Source organism: Nematolebias whitei, chromosome 2 (assembly GCF_014905685.2).
Source record: "Nematolebias whitei isolate Nwh7 chromosome 2, NemWhi1, whole genome shotgun sequence".
Taxonomy (NCBI): domain Eukaryota; kingdom Metazoa; phylum Chordata; class Actinopteri; order Cyprinodontiformes; family Rivulidae; genus Nematolebias; species Nematolebias whitei.
In genome coordinates, this window is record NC_056499.1 from 6,193,296 (window position 1) to 6,218,011 (window position 24,716).

The 24,716-nt window shown below is 41.2% G+C and overlaps 1 protein-coding gene across 1 annotated transcript in view; it reads right to left on the minus strand.

Annotated features, from left to right (window-relative positions):
* Positions 1-3,328: 3,328 nt before the first annotated feature.
* The window catches only part of cgnl1 (cingulin-like 1), a 44,481-nt gene continuing 23,093 nt past the window's right edge, over positions 3,329-24,716 (minus strand). Inside the window, exons 9-19 of the mRNA XM_037689678.1 lie at positions 19,734-19,940; positions 19,507-19,611; positions 19,271-19,423; positions 17,606-17,776; positions 8,921-9,082; positions 8,662-8,751; positions 5,045-5,128; positions 4,746-4,870; positions 4,448-4,556; positions 3,606-3,769; positions 3,329-3,522 (exon numbers count right to left, since the gene is read on the minus strand). Coding sequence (XP_037545606.1) covers positions 3,357-3,522; positions 3,606-3,769; positions 4,448-4,556; positions 4,746-4,870; positions 5,045-5,128; positions 8,662-8,751; positions 8,921-9,082; positions 17,606-17,776; positions 19,271-19,423; positions 19,507-19,611; positions 19,734-19,940 — 1,536 coding nt within the window. The 3' untranslated portion in view covers positions 3,329-3,356. The remainder of the gene's footprint in view (positions 3,523-3,605; positions 3,770-4,447; positions 4,557-4,745; positions 4,871-5,044; positions 5,129-8,661; positions 8,752-8,920; positions 9,083-17,605; positions 17,777-19,270; positions 19,424-19,506; positions 19,612-19,733; positions 19,941-24,716) is intronic.

Consider the following 24,716-nt stretch of genomic DNA (forward strand, 5'->3'; position numbering starts at 1 on the left):
TTCTCCTTTATTTCTGCAGTCCCTCTGGCTGGAGCCACTCAGGCACTCAAAGGAATCCCAGGAATGATCACCTTGTTAAGCTTCCACAACTCTCAGCTCCTAATCCTGCAGTGTGCTGCCTGGCTGGACGTGGGGGAGATGGAGATAACACGGAGGCTCAGCAAAGGTCGAACTGTTTGTTCCACACGGAGCAGAAACAAACGGAGGTCATGACCTGGCAACAGGTCGTGCAGACAAAATGAGAAAAGTCTGTTTGTCCACCTTCTTTCTCCGCTGTGCCCTGAAACAAATGTGAGAAACATCCTCACCCCTAAAAGTAAAATCTTGATTTGATTGAATAAAGTCTGAAGATGGCCGAGTCTAGGAACAGTTTTAACTTGAGCGACCTTCTCCTCCAGGTCAAGTTTTTTTTATTTTACCAGCAGAGATGAAGATAATCAGGTCCAGACACGAGATGCATGGGATTCCTGAGCTCAGCAGGAACAATCCGACTCGCCGAGCATGAAATTAAAGACAGAGCTGATGTTTCTGCAGCTGATTTCTAAAGATATACGAAATCGACTGATCCAGTTATTTCAAAACCAGGTCTGAATGCACGCAGGTCTGAGCTTTTACTCCTGAATATTTCCATTCTCTGATTTTCTTTACATGTTGAAAAACGTCTTTGTAACAAAGTTGCAACAATTTAATCATTTTTGGCTTTTAGTTTTTCGTCCACAGCGAGATGGGAAGCACTCAGAAGTTGAAGAAATGAAGGGAGACCCAGAGTCGTTCTGAAACCGTCCTCCCACTCAGACCTGGACCCTCGTTTGGGGATTTGAAACATATGGAGAGGAACTGGAAGAGAAAACATTCATCCCAGAGACGGAGTGGATGCTTTGGATGCTCGTGGGTCACAAATGATCCTTAATGATGAGAGAAGAAAACTGAAACAGCTGGATGGAGCCACAGCTGGACAACGGCAACTCGTTTTAAAGACTAAATGAAACGGTTAACGAGTCAGATTTGAATTGTTGCTCTTTAATTATTGTGTTTTAGAGCTTTAAACGTTTCAGGACTTTTTATTTTTCCATTACATTTTGTCAAACTAACTTCAAGTACTCAAAGTTTTCACAGACTCAAAAACAACTTTTGACAGTTTTTTTTTGTTTTTTTGTGGGGGGTGTTTGAAATGTTCACCTTTAGGGTTGGGAACTTCATATAAACTGGGAAGTTTTTGTTTTTTCCGCTATTTAACCGTGAGCTCTTATTTGCTATCAAGTTGGAACTTGTGGTAAATTTCCGAACTCCTCAAGGTGTCGACCTACTTTATGTGAATAAAATATTATTGTAATCGACACAAATCAAAATATAGTCTTTTAAAACCCGCGTTGTAATCCATTAATTCAGCTGTAATTCTTTGTGCTGTAATTCAGTTTTCAGTTCAGTTTATTTATAAAACTCCAAGTCACAACAGAAGTCGTCTCGGGCTCTGAACAGAAACGTTCATATATAAAAATAAAAATTGAACATTATTTATCGGAGGCGCAGCTTTGAGTTTAACTCCATCGCAGAACTCTCATTTTGAGCAAACACGAAGGCGACAGTGGAAAGAAAAAACTCCCTCATGAGGAAGAAACCTTTAGGAGAACCAGGCTCAGGACAAGCGGACCATCTGCTTCAACCGGCTGGGTTTGAGAGGAATAGATACACAATGGCAGGTCGAGAATCACATTAAGATAGGAATGGTATCAAATAAAAACTGTTCAGTTTTAGCAAATCATTTAAGGACATGAGGTCAATTTGTCCTCTAGTAGTCTAAGCTTAAGACAGCATGACAAGCCAACCCTAACTATAGGATTTATCAAAACTAAGCCCAGTCTTAAAACTGGACAATGTGTCAGCCTCATGGACAGAAACTGGAAGTTGGTTCCACAAGAGAGGAGCCTGACAACTGAAGGATCTTCCTCCCATTCTGCTTTTGGAAACATAGGAACTACAAGGAAACCTGCAGCCTGAGAGCGAAGTGCTCTGTTAGGAAAATCTGCTCGTGTCCCTGTAGGAAACTTTTTCTTCATCTGTGGAGGGCAGCCATTTTGTTTGAGGCTAAAGGAGTTTCTGTGATGCAACACTTGCAGATCTTTACTTTTCAGAAGTGTTTCCACAACTTGGTTTTCACTCGGCCCTGAAGCTTCCACTGACAAAACAATGAGGCGAAGGAAGAACGTTTCATTTGACAATCGCTTACAGGACGCAAACTCTTCTTTAAACTCTTACAGGGGATGAACACACGCTGGCAGAAATCATTCAGAGCAAAAAACACGTACGAGTTTCTGAAATCAGCTTTATTTCGTCTCAGCAGGATTTATAAACAGTCGTGTACAAAGAGGTATCGGCAGGAATCTGTCAGTACAGGAAGTCGTCACAGTGCAGCAAAACGATGATTGTCAACTCGTCTGACTCGGGTCAGAATTACTGCGACGCTCAGCTCAGACACAAACGAGGTTAAACAGTTTAAACGTGCGCACGTTCAGTGTTAATACTGCCACCAGCTCACAGAGTTACAGCAAAGCGTTTCCAGTTTGGCAGCAGTTCCAGAAAAACTTGAGTTATTCAGAAGACGTGTGAACATTTAGAAAAAAACAACAACATTTAGTCATTTTAGGAAGAGTTGATAACATTTAAACTGATATTACTGTGTTATAAAACTGGTCATCAAATTATATAAAACTGTATAAAAGTCCCTCATTTGCAGTTTCCTAAAAAACACACTAATGTTGCCAAATCAACTGAGAATAAATTAAAGAAACATGCTGTCATAATTCACTGAAAACACTCAGATTATATTTTCCTTCAGTAATAAAAAAGTAAATATACTTCATGTCACTGGACGGTATATATATATAAAAAAAAAAGGCATTTTGTGTAAATTTAATATATCTGATGTTCAAAAAGGCAGTTCTGGTTGTGCAGTTTTACAGTGCAGTTCATTAATGCTCAAATATTTATTGATAAGAATGTGTTAATATCATAATAAGGTAGAGAGGAGAAAATCCAAGTAAAGTAAAAAAAAAATAATAATGAGGGAATAAAGAGTTAAGAAGTATGTACATGTATAGTTTTCTGATTTCATTCATCAAAGAGCTGCTCCGATAATACTGAATGAATTTATGGACACTAAGACTTTGCCCAGAAGTAAAATCCAGAAAAAATGTGTCCACAGCTGCGAATAAACAATCATTTAGTAAGAAAGTCTTTTGATGTTTCCACAGATAAACCAGTGCAACTCCACAGATAAACCAGTGTAACATCTACAGTCACACACGGACGTCCAGCCTTTTGGTCCAGCACACAAACAAAACTTCATTTGAACTTTTTCATAACGTTAAAGTGGATAAGTTGTTGTCTTGACTCGAGGAGCGCTTGAACCCCATGGAGGAGCTGAAGTACGTCTCTCTGTCAGCGCTGATGTCCTCGTCATCATCGTCATCGTCATCATCATCACGCAGGCTGTTGAGCAGCGGAGCGGAGGAGCTCTTACGCCTGCGTCAAGAGATTTAAAACGGTTTGAACAGGAACACAAAGAATCAGATCCTCCCAGTGACTCCGCTGCGCGTGGCGTTTACCGGAGCTCGTTGCGCAGAGCTTTGAGCTGGCTCTGGAGCTGCTCGTTAGCCTCCAGCTGCTCGTCCAGGTCTCTCTGCAGCTTCTTCTTGCCGTGCTCCAGACGGTCGATCTCCTCCTCGGCCTCATCCACCTGCCTCTTTAAGGCTTTTAGACGAAGGTTCAACTAGAAAACAATGTAATAAAACATCTCCAGTTGGACTACTTTATTACTGATTCACAAATTAACAGGTTGTTATTCTCAGCCTTACAGAAACACAAATTAAAATCATTCTACAGTGAGAGGCGAGCAGCAGAGCTGGTCGTTTAATTTGATGTATTTTCCACCGTACACGTCGCACCACCTTATAAGTTGCATCAGTCTAAATATGTCTAATAAAGTGGAAAAAAACACAAATATGTCTTTATGACTTATTATTATTATTATTATTATTTGTTGGCTCAAAATTATAGTAAAGGTGTGTCTCAGTCTAACTTTTCCTTAATAAATGCACTTTAATGGTCAAATCAGCTGCATTTCAAAACCCGATTCAGCAGATTTGATGGTTGCTCCAGACGAACTGGACGAAGGTGGCTTCGTATGGCAAGCTGATTGTGTCATTAATAGTCACTTTTACTAATTACATGACACAACAGCATGCCACACTACTCGAGTGCCATCTAGCAGCTGAAAATGGTAGTGTTTAATATTTTCAGTCAGAATGAATGAAAACGGTCACATCTCAGCCAAAAATCAGTTTATAAACATGGAAAAAAACATAAATAAGTCGCTTCGGTGTACAAGTCGCAGGGCTTGTAAATTATGCACAAAACTGACTTATAGGCTGAACAATATGGTACATACTTGGTCCTTCTGGTCTTGCATCACATTATGTTCTTCTTCAACTTGCATCATCATCTCCTTAACTTTCCTCTCCAGCCTGCGGTTGGCCAGCTGCAGGTTGGCCCGCTCCCTACAACAAGCACGAGCATCGTCACTCGTTAACCAGCACTCAGTTTGGATTTAAAGAGAAAACACTGGTTCTACCTTTGGTTTTATTTGTGGACTATGAACTCTATTAAAGTATAAAACATATTATTGTTGGACTATTCAAACTTTTGCCAAAGTGTATTTCTCTCGTGCGACCTTCGCCACGTCTCACCGTTCCTCCCCCTCCAGACGCTCCTCCAGCTCCTGTATGCGAGCCTCCAGCTGGGACACCTGACCCTCCTTATTTGACTTTTGGGAACTTTCTAGATGAGACACTCTGGACTTCATATCTTTATTCTGGAGACAACATGGAGAGAGCGAGCCGGTGAAGACCTTTACTAATGCACCTTTGAGCAATAATTACATATGTGAACAGATGACGTTGATGAAAAATGAACACAATCAAATGAATGAGGTGATAAAATGAAGGGTGTGATTTGAGCGGATCTGAACTGCCAGGAGGAAGTGTACCTGTCTCTCCAAAGCCATCTTGTCACACTCCAGGTCCTGTCTGTTAGCTCTCTCCTGCAGAAGTTCATTCCTCATCTGCTCCACCTGTCAAGCCGAGTCCAGACACCGTCATCGCTACAGTCCCACAACAATTATCCCCAGACTGGCTCTGAGTCTCACCCACAGGAGAAACTCCCAGCAGTCAGCGACTCAGAGCGCCAAACAATAGGCTTCATGCTGTGAACGTCCCGGTTAACTGGTGATCTGGACCGACTGCATTCCAACACTTCTTTCGATCGTCATGCCGACTCATGAGAGTCTAAACAGCCTTTTATTTTAAGAGAAGATGTGGACGTTCATGCATCGCAAAAAGACACCAACTAGTTTAGGTTCAGCAAGGCTGGTTTTATCCAGATTAGTTTCTGGTTTAAGTTGATCACAATCAAAAACGTGTTTGTATCTAAACAGACATTTACAGCTTGATTGTGTGAAATGCTGATTAGGCATCCACACCGTTTCCTGTATTTTATTTTTCTGGTTTCTGGTTTTGAGCAAAATAACTTCTGCATACTTTGAGCTGTTTTAGTTGTTCATACATCAAAACGTTCGGCTCATACAGGAGACGAGCGCTACGACTTTTGGTTCTTGTAACTTTCAAGCTTTTCAAAAACTGTTACTTTCTTTACAAATATTTTCCCCAAAAGAGAAAAAAAAATCTATTTACAGTAATTCATTCAGTCAAGTTCCTTCTTTTACGCTACTTTTAGCTTTTACCTAGGCTTTTGTTGCCTTTAGCTCTTAGCTGCCATTCTGCTACTTTTAATTTTTAACTACCGTTAGCCTTTTGATACTTCAACCTTTTAGCTACTGTTCTACTACACCTTGTTTTTAGCTACTGTGCCATTACATTTAGCTTTGAGCTAACCTTTATATATTTTTAGCTTTTAGCCAGTTCTGTTAAATTTAACTTTTAGCTAACGTTTATGTTTTTAACTTTTAGCCATGGTTCTGGTACATTTAGCTTTTAGCTAACGTTTATGTTTTTTAGCTTTTAGCCATAGTTTTGTTGCATTTAGCTTTTAGCTAACCTTATGCTACTTTTAGCTTTTACCTAAGCTTTTGTTGCCTTTAGCTCTTAGCTGCCATTCTGCTACTTTTAATTTTTAACTATTGGTAGCCTTTTGATACTTCAACCTTTTAGCTACTGTTCTACTACACCTTGTTTTTAGCTACTGTCCCATTACATTTAGCTTTGAGCTAACCTTTATATATTTTTAGCTTTTAGCCAGTTCTGTTAAATTTAACTTTTAGCTAACCTTTATATGTTTTTAGCTTTTAGCCAGTTCTGTTGCTTTTAGCTTTTAGCTAACATTTATGTTTTTAGCTTTTAGCCATGGTTCTGTTGCATTTAGCTTTTAGCTAACCTTCTGCTACTGTTCTGCTACTTTTACCTCTTTGATAGTCATTTGCTACTTTTAACTGGTACCATTCTGCAACTTATAGTATTTAGCAAGCCTTTTGCTTCTTTTAGCTTTTAGCTGGCATTTTGCTACTTTTAGCTAGTATTTTTCTACTTTTGGCTAATATCTAGAGTTTTCCTTCTTTAGTGTTCAACTAGCATTTTGCTTTTAGCTGTAAATAGGAGAACATTTGTTTTTGTTTATTTTAAGCACACTTAACAAAATGAGAACACGTTTTATTTGATCAAACTGATTTCAGCTTTTCTTATCATTTATTAAGAATTAATAGAAAGTACAGCTTAAATCAAAGTTTTATTTAGTGCAGAAAAAAATGCAGAAGATGGTGACACCGTCTGTTAGTAGGTGAAGTCCCAACGGTTCAGCCAGCAGTTACCTAGTAAAAGGCAGATTAACCCGATTAAAATAAATTTATTTTTTTATGTTGCTACTTAGAAATATCAAGATATACTTTGATGTCAAAATATATTTAGTTAATGGTAAATTTCAAGTTCTTGAAGCTCAAAGATGTCCACTTCATTTGGTTTAACATTAAGTATTTAGATTTTTTTAAATCTAATTTATTCAACATGAAACTATTTAAATTGATGAACAAGTGAAGGTGATAATGTTTCAGCAGATCTTTTTAAATCGGCTCATTTTAAGTCCAGTTTCGCCAAATGTTGATCAGAAGCTTTTTAGCTGAATCCTCGTTTGTGCAGATCAGCTGAGCACATGCAATAAAGTTGAAAGATTCTTGAGAGTGATTCGATGATTTAAATAAGAAACTATCCTTCTACGTCGTGCGTCATCACTGATCAACTGTAGCTCGTTTCAGATGGAGCCGACTGCGCCTGGTTGAACAGGAGGGGGAACGAAAACTAATCGATGCAGCAGTGACGGTTGCTTCTTTGTGAGAGTGGCTGAGAATCGGTGATATTTTATGCCAATTAGCGGGTGACAGTGGGCTGCTCTGATGAACGATGGCCTCTGTAAGTGGTGCAGCCAGCGCGGTGCTGGAGGGAGCTGAATCAGCAGACTGGAACATGCAGCGAAACTAATCTGCTTTGTGAGAGACGGCAGGAGAGCAGAGAGGAGATTACTCTCATTTAGACAGGAGAGGAGCACCTGGTGCCCAGAGAGACGCAGGTGCTCGTCCTGCTGCCTCCCCGCCGCCCCATAGCCATACACCCTCCGCCCCACCTCCCCACAGACATTAGAGAGCACACACCCGCAAGGCATGTGTGTGTGCATTCACAAAAACACACCACAAGCACTCCGTCTTCTCCACTTGCTGTAAAAAGCTCAGATGTTGCCGTGACAACCGACCTCAGTCTCATGCTGAACTAATGCTGCCCCTTTTCTCTGTGCCAGGAGCCCCCCCCCCCCCCCCCCCACACACACACACACATACACACACACTTAGGGGAACCGTTTAAGATTTTAATTCTCTACCTCTCAAACGAGATGCATTTTATTTAAAATTCAGTCACAACTTTTGACCCAGTCCCACACAGGGAGGAAGCTGCAGCGAAGCCTGAAATCTGAACAGTTTTTCGATTTATTATCGCCTCTGACTCCATCCTCCCCCTGAACAGAAAGATCTTTCTCAAACTACGGTCCTAAAAACACGATCTATCTGAAGCCAGAGCCTCCGTCAGCAGTTTCGTCCAGGAAAACTGGAGCGTTTTCTCTCAAGCGAACCAAGCTTGTTTGTTCTCAGGCTGCAACTTCCAAATGAACTCCACAACCTGAAAACTTAAGACGTTTGGCAACACGCGTGTTTTGGCCCGTTAAGAAGGGTTTTTTTGTTGACGGACGCTCTCAGACCCTGCTGGCAAGCCACCAAACCCAAGTGATTATGTAAGATCATCTCACAAAGCAGTAAGCACGCTTTATTACAAATAATGATTTCTGGGGTGCGGACGGGACGTGTGAAGAAATGCACAGCTGAGCGTGAGCACAATCACATGCATGGAGTTTTGTGTGACACATTTAAGAGCTGGAGTTGTTACATGGAGTTTTGTTTAGTTTGGAGATTAGTGCTGGATGTTAGAAGTGAAGATGAAGCAACAGGAGACCTGGATATCATTTACACACGGAGGTGGAACAGAGACACGTCTGTGAGGACAGCGCAGCCGGTCGGGTGTGCACGATAATGAAAAGGTGTTGTGTGTGTACCTGCTCTCTTCCTCGGTCCACCCTGTCCATCAGCTGGTCTCCTGTTTGACGTTCTTCCTCCAGGTCCAGCTCCAGCTGAGCAACCCTGGCCTGCAGATAAGACATTACGTTTGAACTGTGAGTGACAGCTGCCACTTTACTGACAGGTGAGGTTTAAAGACATTTGTTCTGTAAGATTAAAGTTTTTTTTTTTAACAATAATTTCCACGCCACAGCTCATGAAAACATGTTTATTATAGCTTCATGCATCATCTCGTACCTCCATTAATTTGAATTGTCGAGACTTGTCATCCTTGTTCTGGTTGTTTTTCTGCGTCTCCATCTCCAGATCATGAAGCTTTTTCTCCAGCGTCTTCTCCCTGAGGAGAGCCTCGTCTCTCTCCCTCTGACACATCTGCAGGTCCTGCTCCCGCAGCGAGAGCTGAAACAAAAAAACAACATCTGCTCTCTGAATACCAACATACTGATACTGATTATATATAATAACCAGGCAATTAGAAAATAATGATTTTAATGGTTTAATGGTATTTCCTCCAGTTATTTAACAGTCAACAATGGTGTACCACAAGGCTCAGTCTTAGGACCCACCCTCTTTACAATCTACATATATAATGTAGGTAAAAACATCCCTGATGCATCCATACATTTCTATGCTGATGACACAGTTGTTTATTGTCGAGCTATAACAGTTGAAAAGGCTTTCCAGACAGATTTGTTCTGCCTCAAACTTGTCCTAAATGCCGACAAAACCAAAGGGATGCTTTTTCCAAATAGGAAGTTGGTTCCAGCAGTTCTTCCTCTGATTTCATCCTCAAATGGTGTCCCGACTGAGTTTGTTGATTCCTATAAATATGTGGGTATCTTGGTCGACTCACATCTTTCTTTTAAGCTTCATGTGGAAAACTTGATAAAGAAACTGACAGTTAAACTGGGTTTCTTTTTCAGAAACAGATCCTGTCTAACCCTGAATGCTAGAAAACGCCTTGTATCTGTGACTTTCCTTCCCTCCATTGATTACGGTGACATTATTTACATGAACTCTCCTACAAGAACCCTGCAGATGTTGGATGCTGTCTATCATGGTGCACTAAGATTCATAACTGACTGTGATTATCGTACCCACCACTGCACCCAGTATTCACTGGTTAACTGGTCATCATTAACTTCACACAGACTCTCTCACTGGTACATTTTCATCTTTAAATCACTTCTTGGTCTGCTGCCTTCATACATCTCCTCCTACATGTCTCTGCGTGAGTGCAGCTACAGCGTGCGCTCTCAGGACATTATTACCTGCAGTGTTCCCTCAGTGAGGACTGAACTAGGCAAAAGGGCCTTCTCCTACTCCGCTCCTGTTTCCTGGAATATCTTACAAAAAGATCTGAAGCTCTCGACCTTGACCTCTCTAAGTGGCTTTAAGAATCTGTTGGACTCCTGGCAGGGACCAATGCAGACATGTTCCTGTTTTTAGTTTTCTACATTCACCTTATAATCTAGCTGTTTTTTGTTACTTTTCTTTTTTTAGCCATCCTATTTGTTTAAAAAAATAAAATAAAATAAACCCCCAGACCCCCCCCCCCCAGCTGTATCAAAAGTGAAACACATGCAGCAAACGTCTAGGTTATGTTGTTGTTTAAAGTTAAAAGCATTGATATTGACAAAGTTGAGAGTTTTATGTTTATTTGACTGTGATTTCAAATTTCTTTGAAGGATAAATACAAATAAAAGGTGAACATTAATTTATTTGTACAGTTTTTCTGAGGCTTTTATATTGTTTATATCAATATCGGAATAATATCGTTATCGACCGAAATAAAGAAATATATTGTGATAAAAAATTTTGGTCATATCGTCCAGCCCTAAAGTGAAATAAGAAACAAGACTTGATATTAATATCAATAATCATAATATAATAATCAATAATAATATCAATAATAATCTTTCTTTTGTTTTTCCTTCGGATGAAGGATGAAACGTCTCAGCCACAAAAAAAAGAAACCGTCCAGATGACCTTTAGTTAATACTTTTCACATTTATGTACAAAAATCTATTTAAATAAAGAGCTGAGGTGGAACAAGTACAGATGTTTAAAGTTGGACTCTATTGGGGGCCTGCTCTGTTATTCTTCCTTTAAATGCAAAATAAATGACAAAACTTATTAATATTAAACAAATATTTGTCCAGGTTTACTACAGTTTTTTTTTTCTCCTGAACTTTTTTTAATCGTTTTATCTGGGTTCAATGTCCCACAAAGACTGATGCTATAAATTAATTTGCAACTCGTGCAGACGAAGCCACTTGTTGAAATTTCTTTCAACATTCCACCGGCTGAATTTGCAGCTGTAGTAAAATCCAACATTTTAGCTGCTGTTTAGAGGAAATATTGTCCGTCTCCCTCGAGTGATTACTAAATCAGAGCAGCTATTATTTTCCTTCAAAGGAAGAGCACCCCCACCCACCCACCCCCCGCAGCTGCAAAAATTGTCCCCACTGTTTACCAGCAGGACACATTTATCAGTTGTCCTAATTTCAAACCAGCGACATCCTTTTTTTTTTTCACTTTGAAATTATAATTGTTCTTTGAAGTGCAAAATATTTGTCATTGTTTTAAACACCACAGTTCATGCGCAATACAGTGGTCCCTCGTTTATCGCTGGGGATCCGTACCCTGAAGCCGTACCGTATACCGTATTTTCCGGTGTATAAGTTGCAGTTTTTTGCATAGATTTGTCAGCCCTGTGACATATACGCTGAAGCAACTTATATACGTTGTTTTTTTTTTTTCCAAATTCGTAACGCAATATTTGACTGATGCTTTAAATTTCTAAGAACTGCAACAGCGAGTCCTCCCGTGCCCACTTGCTTCACTCAGCTGGTGCAGGCGGAGGAACGCTGGAGAGCTCGCAGCTCCAGCCGCGATGGATGGATGAACGGCGCTGCGCTGCCAAGACAAAATGAAGCCGTTTTGACCATTAAGTAAACGCATAATAAATGCAACTTATACGTTGAAGTGACTTGTATGTTTTTTTCTTCTTCTTGATGCTTTTTTTTACTGATGCGACTTATACTCCAGAGCGACTTAAACACCAAAACAATGGTATATTAAGGCATTTTAAACAATGTTTCTAAACTCTAAACGCTCTAAAAGACACAAGCCATGATTTCAGCTCCCTGCCTCCTCTGCTCTCAGCCACCTGCAAGAGTCCTTGGCCACGCCCATTTCTGCGCTCTGCACAGTGAACAGCTGATCAGCTGCAGGAGGAAGTTTATCCAGGGCTGCACAAATGTGCAGGAGGTGCTAAACAATTTTAAATAATTTATTTCAAATAAAAATTCCATGCCGATCGTGCAGCTCATCCATCAATCAACCAAATGTGTGTCATGTCCAATCTTATTTTGAAAAACCGCAATAGAGCGAGTCCGCAATAAATGAACCACGAAGTAGCGAGGGACCACTGTACTCCAGGTATCAAATCCAACAATGTTCAGTCAGGTCATGTGGACGGTTTATTTTTTTGCCAAGACGTTTCGTCCTTCATCCAAAGGACTTCTTCAATCTGAGGAGCCACCAACAAACAAAACTGATTCCCACAAACAGCACATTCCAAAGTAGGAAAAAACAGTTTGCTGGTGCTAAGATGGCCTCCGGGGCCCGCCCTCTCCCCCATCACTCCATTTCCACTGTGGAATGTGCCGTTTGTGGGAGTCAGTTTTGTTTGGTGGCTCCTCAGATTGAAGAAGTCCTTTGGATGAAGAGCGAAACATCTCAGCAAAAAAAAATAAACTGTCCAGATGACCTGACTGAACTTTGTTTGATTGCTTTAAAGTTTCCATAATTATGCCATTTCCTCATAATTTCAATAAAACATATATAAAGATATATTTCAGATGTTTTGGCCGACATTCATAACTTTAAAGATGACCTGCCAAGAACACATGGGTGGAGACTGACTGGACATGTGAGAGCAGCATGATGAGAGGACTCACTGGACCAGTAACCAGTTCCTCAGGAGAGGAGCTGGAGGAGGAGGAGGAGGTTGAATGAGCCAGCGAAGCTTTCAGTCACATCCTCCTCTTCCTGTACGGACACCAGCTGAATAAAGATACACGAGCAGAGATAAACGGGAAGAGTCTGGATGCTGACCTTGCCCTGACATTTATTATCTACTTTCTATCCCATGACTCAAAACTTGGGAGTTCTGCAAGGATAACAAAATGTGCCGTTTTAACATTTTTAGGAAAGAACTCTTCAAACCTGAACTTTGCTCCGTGAGGACTGAGTGTGTTTAGATAGAGCTGTTTCACGCTCCTCCTACTGACTAGATTTAGTTTTATGCATTTAAGTCTGGTGATTACCACCACCAGTTTAAGCAAGTAAACTTTATTTTTATAGCACTTTTCATAGATAAAATCACAAAGTGTTATACAGAAATACAGATACAGACTTAAAATAAAACAAAAATAGTAAGAACAGCTGATAAAAACAGTAAATAAAACATTTAACTAAAAACTTGTCTGAGTAATAATGCTGTTTTTTAAAGGAATCAACAGAGACGGCCACACGAAGAAACAGGGGCAGGGCATTCCACCACCTGGGGGCTACAGCCTGAAAGGTCACCCCGAGTTTTAAACCGGGTCTTGGGGACCTTTAGGAGGTTCAGCGCTGAAGACAGAAGGGTGCGGGCTGAAGAATCAACATTTCAGTGATGTATTGGGGGGCCTGTCCATTTAAATCTCAAAAAGTTAAGAGCAAAATTAATTTAAAATTAATAAATTCAACAGGCACCCAATGAAGAGAAGATAGAACTGGTGTAATGTGGGACCTTCTATTAGTTCCTGTTGAAAGCCTCGCAGCAGCGTTCTGGACCAACTGGAGACGAGCGACGGCAGATTTGTTGAAACAAGTAAAAAGGGAATTACAATAATATAAATGCGAAGAGATAAAAACATGAATAATCATCTCCAGGTCAGATTTGGATAACGTTGCCCTCAATTTAGAAATATTTCTCAGATGATTAAAAACTGTTTTTTACCAGAAGCTTCGAATGTTTTTCCAACGACATGGACTGGTCGAACAGAACACCGAGGTTTCTGAGGCTCAGCTGAGAAGAGGAGCCCAGAGAACCGAGGTGTTGCTTGATCCAAGGAACTTTCTGTTCAGGAGCAATGATCATGATCAAGGTTTCAGTCTTGTTAGAATTTAACTGAAGGCAGTCGTTAGCGAGCCAGGCCTTAATGTGTGAAACACATTTTACTAATTCAGATAACGTGTGTGAATTATAGAAGGAACAGTACAGTTGAATGTCATCAGCATAAAAATGGTAAAACACATTACTGAAGCTTCTGATAATCATTCCAAGGGGGGTGATGTATAGAAGGAACAGAATGCCACCTAAGACTGAACCCTGAGGAACACCATACAGTAACGGAGCGGTCTTAGACTGTGTGTAATTCACAAACATGGAAAAGGTTCTGTTGCTCAGATAAGAGGAAAACCACTTAAGAACAGTTCCAGAAATCTACTCATTTTGCAGTCGATGTAGCAGAATTTTGTGGTCGACTGTGTCAAAAGTTGACGACAGATCCAATAAAATCAAAACACTGCACCAACCAGAACCTGCAGCCATCAATATGTCGTTAAGGCTTTTAACAAGGCAGTTTCAGTAGAGTGCATCTTACAGAAACCAGACCCGAACTTGTCCAGAACATTATTACTTTGCAAGAAAGTAGTCAACTGCCCAGCCACTAACTTCTCCAGAATTGTGGCGAGAAAAGGCAGTTTTGAAATTGGCCCGTTGGCAAAGCTCAGTGGTGTCCAAACTGGGCTTTTTCAAGATAGGACTTAAAACTTTTTGTTTTAAAGAACATGGAACTGACCCGGTTATATGGGCTGACAATATCAGACACTTTTAAAAACAGTGACGTGGGCACAACATCTAGGAAGAAGTTTGATCTGTTTTAGAGCAACCTTCACATCCTGTAAGTGACGGGTGTAAATGAGGACCAGGAGCTCACTGTAGAGACAGCACTGGGGACGTCACAAGGAGTTGATTTTACACCTGCCCAGGTATCGTCAACCTTTTCAACAAAATAGTTTAAAAATCTGTTGCAGTCATCTAATGTGAATACAGAATCAGAGGGACTGAAGGTGAAACCATATTATTATGAATAACAACAAAGTCCATGCTCATTAATCCAGGTATACAATCCAACATTTTTCAGCCAGGTCATCTGGACAGTTTCTTTTTTTGTGCTGAAACGTTTCACCTTCAATCCAGAAGGCTTCATCAGTCAAGGAAACACACAACACAAAACTGATTCTTCCCCCAACAGCTTATCCAAAGTGGAACAAACCAGGCATATTATAAATGGTAACAAACAAGACTTTTGGATTTTTATTTATTTATACTCATAAGATAAGAAAAATATGCAGACCTGGTCTGTTTAATAATTTCATTTAGAGTTGAGATCAGATCCTTTAAGTCTAGTCTGTGGACTTCAAGTTTTGTAGATTTCCATAAATGCTCCACCTTACGACATGATCTCCTGAACAACATAATTTCCTCGTTTCTCAAAGGACAAGAGTTTTTAGGAGAGGATATTTTTGTGCTTTACAGGAGGAACCTCCTTTAAGACAGACAGGCATTTAAGCAGACAGACAGACTATTAAAAGACTGGACAAAAGAATCAGCACCACTGCAACGAACAACAGGTCTCACTTGTAAATGAGTCTTCGAGGTTCAATGTGATTTATCAAATAAAGGTTTAATGAAAAAATAAAACAATTGGGCTGAAACGATTCTGAGAATTTCTCAACAGCAGTTTGACTGATTATTCACCTTTGAGAAATCACTTTAGAGGACGGCTGTTGAGGTTAAAAGACAAATTAAAATACAAACGGCAGCGGTCGGCGACAGGAACGTCCACAACACTCAGCGACAAGGTCTAAAGTATGGCCTTCCTTATGAGTAGGCCCAGAAACATGCGGTTTAAAATGAAACAACGCTGTGAGAGACAATAACTCTGATGCTACATTGCAGGATGAGTCATCAATATGAATGTTAAAATCTCTTAAGAATTAAAGCTTTCTCAAGCTTAATAACAGAAGATAAAAATTCAGAAAAATCCTCTAAAAACGCACGGGCAGGACCAGGAGGTCGGTAAATTAAAGCACAATAAAATGAGTCAGTGTTCCCGACCTTAGTCATCTGCAGCTACAAAGAGCTGGAAGGATCTGGCTTCATGAGCCTGCAGGAAAAGCAGTCCTGATAGAGGAGAGCAAGTCCGCCACCACGCCTGGCAACCCGCGGGGTCCCAAACACGGAACAGTTCGGAGGCACAGCTCATTCAAATGAACATATTCCTGTTCCTGCTGCCAAGTCTCCGTCAAGAACTTAAAGTCCAGACTTTCTTCCTTGAACAAATCCCCAAGGATAAAAGCTTTATTCGCTACGAAGCGAGCATTCAACAGGGCGATCCGTGTTGGTTTTACGTGCTCAGCCGCAGGTGCACTCTGGACTACCGGACATCGCGGCGGTGAACGAGCTCCGTCCACATACCTCTCCTGGAAGGAGACAGTTGGCAGGAACCGCTCTCGCAGTGTGGGGAGCCGGGCTCGACGAGTTGGGAAGGTCCGGTCAGAGTGTCACAGGGTCGGTGACGCACAGGACTGGGAAGGCGCACAGAACCAGTTCACATATTGGTACCGTCTGGAGGCAGCGCTCATAAAAACCGGACCTGCTCAGTCATGGTATTTTCCCTCGTTGTTTCCTAATCCTGGTTCTGGACACCTGCTCTGGATCCCTGCTTCCTTCTCCGGCCTCGGCGCTTTGCCAGCAGCAGGTACTCGGGTGATGATGTGGTGCATTCAAAACTTGGAGGGAAAAACTCTGCACACCTGGCCCAGGTAGCGCAGGCATCCTCCATATGATCCTTTATGCAAAATAACGTGTCGATCATATTGATACTGATTAACAACCAGAACACAGTTGGCTGACAGGCTGCATGAATCAAAATAAAACACTAAACAAAATCACAAGAATGTGAGAGAGACGAGACGGAACAGAAGCCGAGCCGTTCACAGGCGCCATCTTCCAGGAAGTTGCGTCACTTCTCTCGTCTCTCATCATTCTCTCCATCTGAAAAACTGTTACAGCAACATTTAAAACCAGTAAGTTTTAATTTTGTTGACAATTTTATTTGGTCCTCTTTTAGAAATCACACTGTCACATCTCTAAGTGTGTTAAACTGTCCATTAACATCATGTCCTCTGAGAACAGGAGCAAATAAAAACTCCCACAGCAGCACAACATTCTCAGACGGGAGATAAACCAGGGGTTTTCTATACCACTCAGTTCATTACCAGTTTATGTCTTGACAGGTTAACGTTATAATTCACAGTATTCTCAAGCACTCTGCTTTTACTGGACTATAAAGCTGTTCTGTGTGGTAATCATAAAAAACTGTGTCAACAGCCCCACCTTCAGCAAATGTTTGGTGTATAAATAAAGTTGTACTTCTTTCCAACATAAATAATCACGCTCATCTCCTCCACTCTTCAACAAAGACATTCTTTACATTCCAAAGTGCTAACAACCAAAAATAATGCAGCTAAATATCAATAGATGCTTATGAGCAAGAACCGTGTTTAACCTCTGCGTTTTAATTAGTTTTCGTTGCTAACCTTTTTTAACAAAACACATTATCAGAAGTTTTGTGTGTCCTCACTGAAGTCTTCAGTTTGAAGACCAAGTTCTGGTTTGAAAAGGAAGCATGGAGCAGAAATACCAAAGTGATGACATCACCATGAGGTTAAACGGAGGCTCATCTGGTCGAGTCATAATGCTGTCCTGCATGAGCAGGCTGGCTGGCCTGACTAACGATGAGACCACGAACACAGTATTTACATCCTCATTGTGCCAGATGAGGCTGCGGGCCACCTTACCTCTCCTTGCAGAGTTTTGGTGGTCTTCATCAACTCCTCTAGCTCCTGTCCTCGCTCCTTCAGGAGCCTCTGCAGCTCCGTCAGCTCCCGTCGGTTCTTCTCTTTATAAATATTAATCTGCTCCTGCAGCTCTCGAGTGGACGTCTGAGACGCCTCCACGATGTCATTCATCTGCAGGAAGACGGAAGGAAAGAGGCTGAAGATGTGTGGACAATTAGAGCGGTGGTGATAATAAGGTCAGCCTTGATGTGAAAATCCTCCAGGATTTTATGTTTTATATCATTTTATATTTAAAATAGACGTTTTAAATTGCTTCAAAATTTATATATTACCATATTTAATCTTAACATGCTAAAAAAGTTTTAAATCAATAATACCTACAGAACAAGGTCATTTATAGGCTTATATGTTTTTCTGTGTGTTGAGTCTTAAAAATGTATTTCTTGTTTTTGTTTCTGATGTATGCCAGTCAGATTCAATGTTATAAAAGAAAAAACAAACAAACAATGAAATACCGTAATTTCCGGACTATAAGTCGCTACTTTTTCACACACTTTGAACGCCGCAGCTTATACAAGACTGCGGCCAATTTATGGATTTTTAGTATTTTTATTTTTTGACAGGAAGCAAGTAATGATAATGGATTGATGGGCTAACGAGCCCGGGCGCTCACATAGATGTCTCTCTTGGGGGGTGGGTCCTTGTGACTCGAGATTACCTATATGGATAAAGGTAAAAAACAAATAAATAAATCTGACCAATGAACTTACCAAACAGGTCACAGTGGGAAGGACGATTTATTTGCAGTGAATCGTGCTTTAATGTGGCGCTCCGAGCTCAGCTTGGACGACTGGCAAGAAATCGTTTACCAAAACTGGCCATATGCGCCGAGCACGCTTTGCTCCAGTCTGATCTGCCAGTGGATCCACAGCGGAGCAGTGTCAAAAAAAAAACCTCTATCACAAACGGGTTTTGAAAGACTGCTGCGTGACGAAGAGGACAGCAGCGCAGGAGGAAGATGAAGGTAGCGTCAGTGACTTCCTGGTAAGTTACAATTTTTTTTAACCAGCCATGTTACAGGCACTGTTCAGAAAAAAAAACTTTTACTGTACGTATTTGTGTATGTTACCGGTACATATTTAATTAAAAGTTTTAAAAATCTATCTGTGTCTCATGTTACAACGAAGACACCTGCGGCTTATAGACAAGTGAGGCCTATATTTGTCAATAGAAATATCAAAACAAGTATGTTCTTGTTATATATGGCATCTTGATTTGAACGTTTATAACTTCTTTCATGTGACTTTAATTGCTTTTTGTTGAATTATTGTTGTCTGTACTTTGTATGTTGTCTGTCTAAAAACAGGTCTCTCTTGAAAAGGAGTCCTCGGGACTCAACGAAACTAACCTGTATAAATAAAGGTTGAATGAATTGAATAAGTACAAAATTATTATTATTTATTACTTAGTGGGCGTGGCTTATATTTGGGTGCGCTCAATAGTCCAGAAATTACAGTAAATAAATATGAATTTTGTTTAAATTAAAACCAAATGATTAAAGGCTTTTTGACGAGTGAGAATCAGATCCAAACTGAAGTGGATCACATTAGATTTTTTTTTTTTACCCGTTAGATGAATGTTTAGTAAAAACTCAGGTATTCTGACCTCCTTCTGAAGTTTTTCCACTGTACGGTCTAGGAGCTTTCTCTCATCCTCGATGCTGTTCTTCATGTTTTTGAACTGCTCCTTCTGAGTCTTCTCTTCTTGTAATCTCTCCTCCAGCTCCTTGTGTTGACTGCTCAGTTTGGAAAAGCTCCTCTATAAAAAAAAAGACATTAAATAAACGTGACAAGCGGTTCATTTAGTCCACATTCAAAACTGAGCAGTGCCGTTACTCTTACCTGCACATCCTCCAGCCGGAGAGTCAACGCTCGGTTGGCACGTGACATCTCCTCTTCTTGCTCCTTAATTTCACCCAAAGACTCTTCCAGTTGCTTTTTGTCTCTCTGTAATTCAAAGATGACCTCGTATAAAACTTGTTTTATACACAAAAGCATACAGACCAAACTAAAAGTAGAAATATTTTCAGTTCTGCAGCTGAAATCCATTTTTGTTGTCGAGTCCTCACCTCCAGCCGGACGACTTTGTCTCCCAGCCTGATCTCCTGTAGCTTGGCCTCGTCGATGATCCGGTTGAGTTTGGTCACCTCGTTTTCCAGCTCATTCGTCTGCCAGCGCAGCCGCTCAATTTCTTGGGTCAGCCGCCCTGCTTGGCCTTCCGCTGCCCCCATGGCCGCCTCCACATCAGCCTTTTGTTGAACCACCACTGCGCTGCTCTGCAGAAACAGAACAATGAACTTCAGATCAAAAGGAGCAGAAGTCTGTGACTCTCAACGCACAGCAGAACTAAGATGCATGATGGAACATCTCAAAAACCAGGTAACAAAAGGTTTTTGTAGCGCAAGGCCTCTCTCTTTGTAGTTGCAGAGACGCTAAAGAACAATGGCTTCCTGTAATTCTTCCACACTTCATAATAAACCCTAACATAACCGAAGGTAACCACCTCCGAGCTTTTATTGACGTCTGCTGATTGAGGACCCTCTAAAAGTCAGCAGACGACGACACCGTGACCTCTTTTAGTCCTGGAATATTCAAATGCTCTTTAAAGACGTTAGTGTGCACTTGTAGAAAGATGTAATGAACTAGAGGCCTAGCATCCCCTGAAGGAGTGCCTGCCGCCTTTCATTTTAGATCAAGACAACACCAGGGGTCATTTTACAGCTGTTTTGCTCAAACTTTGTTGATGACTCTCAGCTGCTGATGGAGCTTTGCCACCGTCTCAGCTCTCATCTGTTCCGCACCACACCGCACCAGTTAAGGGCCTGCCCCACTGCCGGCACCCACCCCCACTCAGCCCGGTTTATGGAACCACCTTGTTCGTGGCTCCAAGCAAACCGCACCGAGGTAACGATTTTGACAAAAGCAGACAGAGGTCGTTGATTGTCCATGTAGCTACGTCACTGGACGACCTGCCCAGCAAAACTGCAAACTACACCTGAACCTCCATTTCCTCTCTGATCGTGTCGAGTGTTGCTTTTGCAAGTTTCTGGTACGGAAGCTCCAAAACGGTGCCCTGGACCAATGATAAGGTCCAGACCTTCCTAACTTTATTGGCCGATGTTAGAATTTAGCGTGAGCTGGACGGTGCTACAACGAATGAGCGCATTTCGAGGCTCAATGAGACTAACCTGTATAAATAAAGGTTGAATTTTTTTTATTTATTACAGAGATATATCAGAGATGATGATGCAGCATGACTACACCTGGACTTTTAAGCAGTGCTGGGTTAAGCTAAAGAAATTAAAGTCGAAATATGGCGAATAAGGACAACAGGCGGAGTGGCTCGAACACAATGGCCAGTTATGACGACGCCCACTTTGCGTCGACGATCTCGCCCAGAGAGCCGGGAAACGCGTCACAGTGGCAAATCACCTACACCTGAGAAGAACCGATAAGACGGGGGCCGAGTGGAGTCGCACTTTTCAATGGCAAAGAGGATTAACACACCAAGTTTAGTTCAGCATCAGTAAAATTTACTAAAGTATTGATTAGCTGTGGTGGAAATCTTGAATTGGATCGACTCCAAAAGTTAATCGGTTGTATTCGTACATCCAGTGATTACTTTCTGACAGTTTTATTAAAATATATTCAGTTCCTACAGTTGATGGTAAAGTTTTAAAACTGGTCTTAAATAATCAGTCATTGCTCTGAGCAAGTTTGGGATGAGTCTCAGCTACAACCACAGCAAATCTTAGCTTAATACCTGTAAAATTGACAGTTAAATATATTAAAATTAAAGTAAAATAGAGTAGCCATGTTTGTGTTTGCCAAGCTGCGACAGCCGTTTCAAACGGGGGTGAGTCAAAAAGTTAATCCGATGTAGACGTACACCCAGTGTCCAATTTGAAACTTTCATTCAAATCTGTGCAGTGGTTCATGTGATATTTATCTAACACCACAGGAAAAAAAACCACAAGGGCAAAAGAGTTACTGTTCTGCTCTCGCCTTGGTCGGCGGGCGATAATCTGAAGTACTTGCGTCAACGTGGTGTGTTCAGGACAGAAACTGAAACGCACGTTTGTAGAAAACAAGACAGGAAGTAAGAAAACTGATCACACAACTTGATACGTACAAGAAGTGACAGGTGTCGGAGGCGACACCCTCGTGGTTAATTACAACGTGGGAATGCAACAGGTGTGATTTGTTTGAGGTCATGAAGGTGGAATGTTCAACAACTGGTTTGACTGTTCAGGTCGTGTCCGTGCAGCTAGAAGACACCAGCAGATCCAGAATTACTGAATCCACCTGTAAAATGTGTCCGTGTGGACGGAAAACTGCTGAAAGAAGTGAAATAAATGCTAAAACCTTAAGAAATTCATTGTGTGGAGACGTTCATGACGTTTCATGTCTTCTCTGTGCACAGGCTCTTAGTTAAGATACACACACACACACACTGGTTGATAAGCTGATGAAAAGAGGTATAGAGGATGTTTCAAAGCAAACAGTAGTGATCCACGCAGTGAAGCCTCAAGTTTTACAACAGAAAATAATTATAGAGGATTTTATGTTTTACTGCATTTTATATATAATTCAATAAAAAAAAGTTAAGTCACGTCATCTGGACAGATTCAATACATCAGGACATTCAAATCAATTCAGTTTATTTCTACAGCTCCAAGTCCCAACAGAAGTCGTCTCAGGACACTGAACAGAAACATTTACATACTTTATAAAAGATTATTTAGTAAAAGTTCTGTATCTCAGGAAGCAGCGGATTGTGTCGAGTCTTCACTTCGTCACAGTCTCTCATCCTGAGCGAGCACAAAGGAGACAGCGGAAAGGAAAAACTCCCTTTTAACAGGAAGAAACCTCGAGCAGAAACAAGCTCAGGACGAGCGACCATCTGCTTCGACCGGCTGGGTTTGAGAGGAACAGGAAGTAGAAACAGACGAACACAGAATGATGGTCCAGGTGGACTTTCTATAGGAGGAAAGATAAAAACATGTTAAGATAGAAATAATTACAGATACAAACAGGTAGAGCAAGTAAAGACAGCAGCAGAGAGAGGTGTGGTCAATGTGTCCTCTATCAGTCTATGACTAAGGGATGGCTCAGGAAACCCAAGCCAACCCTAACTATAGGATTTATCAAAAAGGAAAGTCTTAAAACTGGACAATGTGTCAGCCTCACAGACAGAAACTGGAAGTTGGTTCCACAAGAGAGGAGCCTGATCACTGAACGATCTCCATCCCATTCTGCTTTTGGAAACTCTAGGAACCACAAATAAACCTGCAGTCTGAGAGCAAGGTGTTGAGTTAGGAAAACATGGAACAATAAAATCGGTATCTACTTGTGAAATATGAGCTAATCTGTTTTAGCTACAGCACTGTAGCTGACAGCAGCGGGACATTTTTGGACAAACCTTGTAGAAAGAGAAACTTTGTATCTGCCGGTAGAAATTAAATGCAGTTTTTACGTGACTGTTGCATCCACACATTTCCAACCTTTACTAATCTTTTTGTAAAAAGCGTGTTGGCTCGTGTTATTGTTGTGTGAGAAGTGGAAAAAGATGGTGAATAAGGAATGCCTCTGTGCTCCGGTGCCTGCAGGCCAGTCGGACCTGTTTGTGCCGTCATTACGGAGCCGCCCTCATCGCTACTTCACCAGGACACGGTCAAACACGACAGCACCTCAGAGCACACTCAGAACCGACAGTCCTTTGCTTCACTTCCCAAGATTATCCAAACAAATGACAACTTACGTGAGACGACAAAGAGTGGACACGAGTTCAGCCTTTAAAGTAAAACCATAAAGTGCAAGAAGAACCCGTCCAGAGGACCCGACATCACAACAGAGTTATTTCACACTTGATGTAACATCATGCTTCATCTCATCTTCACTAAACCACCAGAAATTAGCCATAAAGAATTAAATCATCAATATCCGCAGCAAGTTGTGCATTTAGATGCTTAAATTTTTACATTCTGCAATAAATCTGGTTTTAGTTATGCACTAAATATGTAAAGGGAGCGCTTCACGAGGGAGGAACTGGGGCGCTGTTTAAAGTGGGGATTACCACAGCAATAACTGTTATAATGAAAACAATAGCAGAGTACCATTTTTACAACGCAGAAACCAGTCCTCCACCCCCCGTCCCACGTTAACTCAAATGTGTCCAAACTGTGGACAAAGCCGCTCAGCCAGGAAGAAAACTAAACCCGTTGCTGCTGATGAGGGGAAGAAGAAACATTTCCCTCATTTTAGAGGAAACATCTTTTACACGAAGGTTTCGTTTTGTGACGGTTTACCGAACCTTTTTAACGCTCTGACGCTTTCAGAACACAAACCTCAGCCGTCCAACGTTTATACTGCTTCAGTAAAAAGTCAATTTAAAAACTATTTTAAAAAATTCATGTAATTTTTTTTTTTTTCCAGCCAGCCTCTAATTATTTTCATCCATCCATTTTCTTTATCGCTTGAGCCCTTTGTGGGTCATAAACAGCTAGTGTCCATCTCCAGCAGTCACTGTGAGAGGAGCGGGGGACACCTGGACAGGTCTCCAGTCCACCACTGGGACACCTGGACAGGTCTCCAGTCCATCACAGGGACATAGAGATAAACAAGCATTCACTCTCTCACCTAGGGACAATTTAGAATTACCAATCAGCCTAACCATCACTGCTCCCAACAAACTCTATAAGTATTAATGCTGATCTCTGCTATAACACACACTCTACTCTGCCTATACTAAATAGTCTGCCATTCTCAATGTTCCAATACATATTGAACATTATTATTGATATTGTTTATCTTAGTTCTTTATATATTGCTCTTAACATTTTAGGAACTTTTTGTGCGACTCTTTTTTATCTGTTGCTGCTGGTACACTTGAATTTCCCATCCGTGGGACAGTAAAGCCTGTTTCTAACATGCGTGTTTTTGGTGTGTGGGAGGAAACCGGAGTACCCGGAGAAAACCCACGCATGCACGGAGAGAACATGCAAACTCCACCCAGAAAGGCAGGGAGGCGAGCCTGCGACCTTCTTGCTGTG